This window comes from Triticum dicoccoides, chromosome 5B, assembly GCF_002162155.2.
Source record: "Triticum dicoccoides isolate Atlit2015 ecotype Zavitan chromosome 5B, WEW_v2.0, whole genome shotgun sequence".
Classification (NCBI taxonomy): domain Eukaryota; kingdom Viridiplantae; phylum Streptophyta; class Magnoliopsida; order Poales; family Poaceae; genus Triticum; species Triticum dicoccoides.
The window spans coordinates 500,355,979-500,362,940 of record NC_041389.1 but is presented as its reverse complement, the minus strand read 5'-3'; the positions used below and the strand labels follow the sequence as shown (position 1 = coordinate 500,362,940).

At 48.1% G+C, this 6,962-nt stretch overlaps 1 protein-coding gene across 1 annotated transcript; it reads left to right on the top strand.

Annotated features, from left to right (window-relative positions):
* Positions 1–2,137: 2,137 nt before the first annotated feature.
* LOC119307764 (berberine bridge enzyme-like 18) lies at positions 2,138–3,700 on the top strand. The gene is made up of 2 exons (XM_037583845.1): positions 2,138–2,715; positions 2,821–3,700. The coding sequence occupies exons 1-2, from the start codon at positions 2,138–2,140 to the stop codon at positions 3,698–3,700; spliced, it is 1,458 nt and encodes a 485-aa protein (XP_037439742.1).
* The last annotated feature ends 3,262 nt before the right edge of the window (positions 3,701–6,962 follow it).

Genomic DNA, 6,962 nt, shown 5'->3' with positions numbered 1-6,962 from the left:
ACCGCCCTCCTACCATGTCCTTCCTCCATTTCCCACATCCAAGACGTCGCCATCCTCCGCCCTTGCCCCCATCGGTGTGGCTTTCCCCACCCGCCACCCTATATGTCGTGGTGATGAGTCCATTTAGCGACCTGGTAACTGAGCAGAAAGGATTCTCGCCTTTTTCCCAGAGGTGACCCTGAGTTATCGAACCCACGAAAGGAAGACCTTGAAGACATGGGTTTCTAATAAGCCTTTCCAAGAGTATTAAATTCCATTTTTTAGACCGGATCGTAATCAAGTTGCAATGTAGAACACTTATAATAAAAATAGGCATGAGTATGAGGACTTGATTCTTAGAATCATATATTTGCGAGCAGGGGAGCGGTGGTGGTTGGAGCCCTAGCGAGGCCGGGGGGTGGGGAGTGGGATGTGCAGAGGCAGCGTCAGTCGGGAGTGAACATTCATGATGAAATAAACTGAGTGAGAGGGAACCCTAGGTGGCGCTCTCCACATGAGGTAAGGAAGAAAGGGCCGAGTGAGAATCGGGGAGATCGTTGATTTTTGGGGATGGATGAAGTGGCGAATAGAGTCGGGAGGGGACGCATAAGTGGGGAACACGTGGGAGTGGAGGTCAAACGAGGAGGGGCGGAGGAGGGGTCAAGGGGAGGTGGGATTTATTTGGAAAAATTCGGTGGGGTGAAAATCGGTGGAAGGTGCAATGTACATGGGAGGGGAGGTCGAACAAAACGAGAAAAAAAACTTATAGATGAAAACGAAGACATGCGGGTGGGACGGAAGAAAAAATCCATAAGGAAAGTTGTGATTATGATTCAGTAGTAGAGATGATAATAGATAATAAATGACGTAGTGCGCGAGAAATATCTAATTTTGTTTTGAAAGGTTATCGAGAAAATCTTGTGTCTGTCTTTTAAAAAAGTGATCTCACATATATGATGTGATGTCTAAACTCTTAATTATCTAATATTTGCTTGATTGAATTGAATCTACGCCCACCGAAGCAAGCACGAAAAAATGGAAGGAAGATCTGGAAAATCGATCCGTTTTTCAGTGGGAGGGACAAAGGCCCAGCATGCAGGGGGTGGTGAGATGTGGAGGCGTAAACCATGGAGTCGAAAATAAACTATGTGTATCGGCCTACCAATCCTCTTTAGGAGTAGAGACATCAATGGTTATCGAGAAAAATCTTCTATGTGTAAGGTGTGATTTTCAAATTCTTAATTACCTAATATTTAAGTGATTGAATTCAATTGGCACCATCCAAACTAAGCATGAAAATATGAAAAGAAATTGGGCGAACCGATCCTTTATTTAATGAAGGAAAAAACATCACGGAGGAGGTGATGGGATGTGGAGGCAAAAATAAATTATGAAGATGAAAATGAACCAAGCGTGCCGGCCTACCAACTCCTCTTTTGGTATGTTAGAGATTCAATATTAGAGATAATGACAGATAATAAATATCTTTTTTTGAACATAGTACAATTGAAATCATTCACATATACGAGCACCTCTGAGAGACTGGGCCAGTGTAGTATATTGAGATTTTACAAAGTCACTACAGACGCCTCACAATCGACGGAAACGTCTCCTCCCACTCAACGAACATCGCCGGAAGCCTGGAATAAATACGAGGATAATGCAATCACCAATGTAAATCTAGGACTTGAACCCTAATAAGCTGAAGATATATGACATTGTCCTCCTATCCGGCCAATCATATTCATCTCCTACTTGGTTTGGGAAGAAACTTTCATGCATGTAATTAACCGGCCCTTCAAGAGAAGGATGACCACATGGTTACATACGAGGTGAATTAGAACAAGCACCAAGAAACTTCCATGCATGTAATTAACCAGCTCTTCAAGAGAAGGATATGACCGCATGGTTATATTCTCCTACTTGATTTTATTTTTTCGAAACGGACTTCTCCTACTTGATTTTATTTTTTCGAAACGGACTTCTCCTACTTGATTTTATTTTTTCGAAACGGACTTCTCCTACTTGATTTGGGAAGAAACTTCCATGCATGTATTAACCGGCCCTTGAAGAGAAGGATGACCACATGGTTATATATACGAGGTGAATTAGAACAGAAGCACCGTATCAGTGTACGAAGAGCGGTAGATTCATCGAAATGGCAAGCATAGCGCTCGTTCTCATGGTTTGTTTCTTGGGTTTGTTCTTGCCCGCCCCCTCCCTTGCGTCGACCTCCAACTACACCGACTTCGTCCGCTGCATCTCCACGAGCGTCCCCAGCCAGCTCGTGCAGACGCCGAACTCACCGTCGTTCAAGCAGCTCCTGGTGTCGTCCATCAGGAACGCCAGGTTCGTGGCGCCGGCCACGGCGAGCCCACCGCTCTGCATCGTGATGCCCACCAACGCGTCCCACGTCCAGGCCGCCGTGCGCTGTGGGCGCCGCCACGGCGTGCGCGTCCGCGTCCGCAGCGGCGGGCACGACTACGAGGGCCTCTCCTACCGGTCAGTCTGCCCCAACAGCGAGGCGTTCGCGGTAATCGACCTCGCCAAGCTCCACGCCGTCCGCGTCGACCCACGCAAGGCCACCGCGTGGGTCGACTCCGGGGCGGCGCTCGGGGAGCTCTACCACCACGTCGCCACGGCGGCTCCAGGGCTGGGCTTCCCGGCTGGCGTGTGCTCGACCGTGGGCGTGGGGGGCATCTTGAGCGGCGGCGGCATAGGCCTAATGATGCGCAAGTACGGCCTCTCCGCCGACAACGTTCTCGACGCCACCATGGTCGACGCCTACGGGAATCTGTTGGCGGACAAGAAGGCCATGGGGGACGACCTCTTCTGGGCCATCCGCGGCGGGGGCGGCGGCAATTTCGGCATCGTGCTGTCGTGGAAGGTGAGGCTCGTGCCAGTCCCACCGACGGTGACCTTCTTCAAACTCGCCAAGACCATGGACCAGGGCGCCGTCAACGCGGTGACCAAATGGCAAACGCTCGCGCCCGTGCTCCCGGACGACCTCACCGTACGTGTTATCGTAGAAAATCGTCAGGCCACCTTCGAAGCCCTGTACCTCGGCAAGTGCAACGCGGTGGTGCCGACGTTGCGCAGCCGATTCCCGGAGCTCGGCGTGACGCACGCCGACTGCAAGGAGATGAGCTGGCTGCAGTTCACGGCGTACATATACTTCGGCGACGCCACCATCAACCGGTCCATGGCCCTGGGTCCCTTCATTAAGAACAAGTCCGACTACGTCGAGAAAGCCCTCACCAACGAGACGTGGGAGAAGATCTTCCTCTGGCCCAACGACGCGGCGTCGGGGCAGCTCGTCCTGGAGCCGCACGGTGGAAGAATGGGCCACATCACCGCCAACGACACCCCGTTCCCGCACCGGAGCAGCGTGCTCTACAACATCCAGTACGTGCAGCACTGGAACGGCAAAGGGGCGGGGGGCGACGCTACGCCTAAGCCGAACTGGATCGGGAGCCTGTACGACTTCATGGCGCCGTTCGTGAGCAAGAATCCGAGGGCCGCGTACGTTAACTACCGGGACCTCGACATTGGCATGAACACGGTGGTCGGCGGAGTAACGAGCTACCAAAGTGGCAAGGTGTGGGGCGAGAGGTATTTCGGTCCGGCAAACTTTAGGAGACTCGCAGAGGTCAAGCGCAGGGTGGACGCCGGCGACTACTTCCGGCACGAGCAGAGCGTGCCGCCACTTCCCTTGAACTAGTGTCAAGTAGGAAGCTAGCGTAACGGCCAAACTATTTAAAAACATGAGGTCAGGCTGTGCAAACCGATCGTGTTTGACCATACTGTAACTCCTACTCATAATTCCGATGAGCTAAAATGGTTATTAACATTTGCCAACATAGCTGCAAAGGTACCCCTAACTAATGATTTCTGTTTTCAGCACGATTTTGATCCTATGGACAGAATGTAACCTGAAGGAATTCAAATCAATGAGATGCAGTCATGCAGACAAAGAATGTGTTGGTGATGACAATAGCCAACACACAATGGGCGTCATAGACACACCAGCTCGGCTAGGAATTCCCTAATCCGCGTAGTGCGCAATGGAGAACGCACCAGTCGCACACCCTCCCACCGCAAAATATCTCGATCTTGGTAGCACAGACTCTCTAAACCATGGCCGTCGTCGCCAAGTTTCTTCCCCACACCGCCACGTCGCTCCCCCTTCTCTTCCTCGTCCGGTGGCTTTGTCGGCGGCAAGGATAGTAGGGACCCATCCATCCTTTTTTTCTCCCTAGGTTTTGTTTCCCGAGAGAAATCGACTAGGTGGTGGCGGTGATGGCATGTTGGAATAAGGTCCCTTCGGTCTCTTCCTACCTCTACGATGTTCGATCCCCCGCCGGTGAAGGGCATGTGAGGGTTTGTGTCTCTAGATCCTAAACCTATTGACACGTTTCAGATCTTGATAATTGGTGTGCCCTTTACAAAGAGCAACCGGTTGGCCATTGAAGCGACAATTTCAACATCTTCTGCAACTTGATCCGGTTTCTCCAACCCTCTGCCTAAACCTGGACATTTTTCGGGCCGGGCTTTGCAAAGCCCGACCTCAAAATTTTAAGCCCGAGCCCGGCCCGGCCCAAAACACATGAATATTGTGTTTTTTATTAAATGAATTTCAGGATATTCAAATAATATACTATACCTATATTTCTAATAAAATATTGATTTATGCCATATTAGGGCTTATCTTCGGCTTTCGGGCCGAGCTGCCATGGCCGGGTCTACCTCTATCCGATGGTGATGGACAATAACCATGTTTTGCATGGGGTGTTGCTCCAACCTATGCTTCTTACTTCTAGATCTTGGCTAATGGGGCTAGTGATTATTGCAATCTTTAAAGTTTGTGTGGCGAAGACGTTTGCAGGTGCCCCTTCCTTTATTGTTGGTTCAGTGCAATTTTCATTCTCTGTGGGCAGCATACAATCGGAGAAAGAATAATTTTAGTATGTTTTGCAATGTAAGTTTATGCTGTACTGGCCGGTTTGCATCCGGTTGTCTTTTTATTGTACTGGCTATTGCATTTTTTTGATAAACTAGCACATATGCTCGTGTGTTGTAACAGGAGAGTAAATTGATGTGTACACCAAACATCCACCAGCACGGCACAATAGCATCGGGCGGTGGTACCTGGGAGTGGCAGGGAGGTGCGTGCTGAGTTATAGAAGAAATGCATATCAACAAGTAGGCTTTTATTACAATAACACCTCATATGTCAACTAAGTCTAAACGGTCACGACGATAGAACACCGCCAGCTCCTAGTATGAGCCTTCTAGACAAATCCTCCTGAGGATCTACTCTTCATAGCCTTCAACATCGGCTTCCCCATATTTTCATACTGCACTTCAGCAAAGTCGAAGTCATGAAAATGACCAATCTCATCATAAGTACTGGTCTCTATCTCCCCGGAGTTTTCACAACTCACTCCTCTGAAAAAACAACATAGGAAGAGGGTTGAGCACATATAAAATACAGTACATACTCCACATGTCGCTGGGATAAGTGGATTCATGAATTTTAACGAAGAAAACTTAACGGTCATAGCCACCGAGCCATTGGCCCAAAATAGTTTGTAAGTAAAATACTTCCTTTAACCCACTTTGTGGAAAACATATTTACTTATAAAATCTACTTGTGACAGAGGGATGTGGATCTTACATCCTATGTTAGAGGAAAACCCACATGACGCACTTCCAAACCCCAAAGTTGGTAGTGATAACACATTTTGCTCTGATCAAAGGTGTACTATTTTACCCATAACATCGCTTGGTCTGAGTCACTGATGCACTGCTTTGGCACACGACTAGACCAAGGAACCATAACCTTTAGCCAAGATGTACATTACATCTACATTTTCACCTTGCCTTACTATAGGCCCGCGCGTTGAGACCCCAATCCGGCGGTCCCGCCCTAGGGTGAGTGCACCTACCTGGCTACATCCGCCTTTTCACACATGTAGAGGGAGCTACTTGGCATGCATAATCGGTTCAGCCCGTCCCATTCCAGGTCTATGGCTAATACGGTCTGCAGCACTTTTGAAGCAAGTCGGTTGATTATGTCCTAATATGGTACCCTATGTAGACGGGCCCACCATCCAAGCCAACCCTCATTGGGTCTTTTTATTGATTGTTTTAAACTATGTGTCGACTAATTTTATTGATGTTCTGTTTATGAATGAAAATGTTGTACAGTGGCGTTTTACAGGGTTTTATGGTCATCCGAACTAGAGTGATCGTAACTTGTTGTGGGATGATATTCGGAACTTGCACAATAAGGGTAATTACTTCACCTTGGGTGGTTTTGGGAGACTTTAATGAAATTCTACTTTCTTCGGAAAAGGAGGGTGGTAATGCGAGACCAAATGCAATGATGTGAGAGTTCCGCTATTTTTTGGGAGAGTGCGGTCTGGAATACATGGGATGTATTGGGGATCCTTTCACTTGGAGGAGAGGCGATATTAGGGAGAGACTTGATCGTGCGGTTTGTAATGTGAAATGCGCGAACAAATTTTCTCGGTCTACTGTCATAAATGAAGAACATGTACACTCTGATCATCGTCCTCTCATACTGGATACAGAATATTTTGATGGTAATATGTTTAACCACCCAAAGAGTCGACTGAGACAATTTGAAGCTCTATGGCTCCAAGAAGAGTCAGTTGTATAATTCTGCGTGCATCAAGGGAAAAAACAAAGATGTGGGGTATTGGGCTGTCTCTAGCTGAGCGTACACGGGCAGTGAATGTGGATTTGCACATTTGGGACCGTGATATACTCAGAGGTCCAAAAAAAGAATTAATAAACTCAAAAAAGATTTAGAAAATCTTCGAAAGGGTCCTATGAATGCGCATTCCCAAGCATGACAAAAGGAGATTTTTTTTCTTATTGAAAATCTTTTAGAGGAAGAGGAGATCTACTGCTTACAACGAGGTCGTGCAAACTGGCTATTACATGGTGATCACAAC

Coding starts and splice junctions, on each gene's coding strand:
- LOC119307764 (XM_037583845.1), top strand. CDS start 2,138: ATGGCAAGCATAGCGCTCGTTCTCATGGTTTGTTTCTTGGGTTTGTTC. Junction 2,716..2,820: donor ATAGGCCTAATGATGCGCAA/GTACGGCCTCTC, acceptor CTTCTGGGCCAT/CCGCGGCGGGGGCGGCGGCA.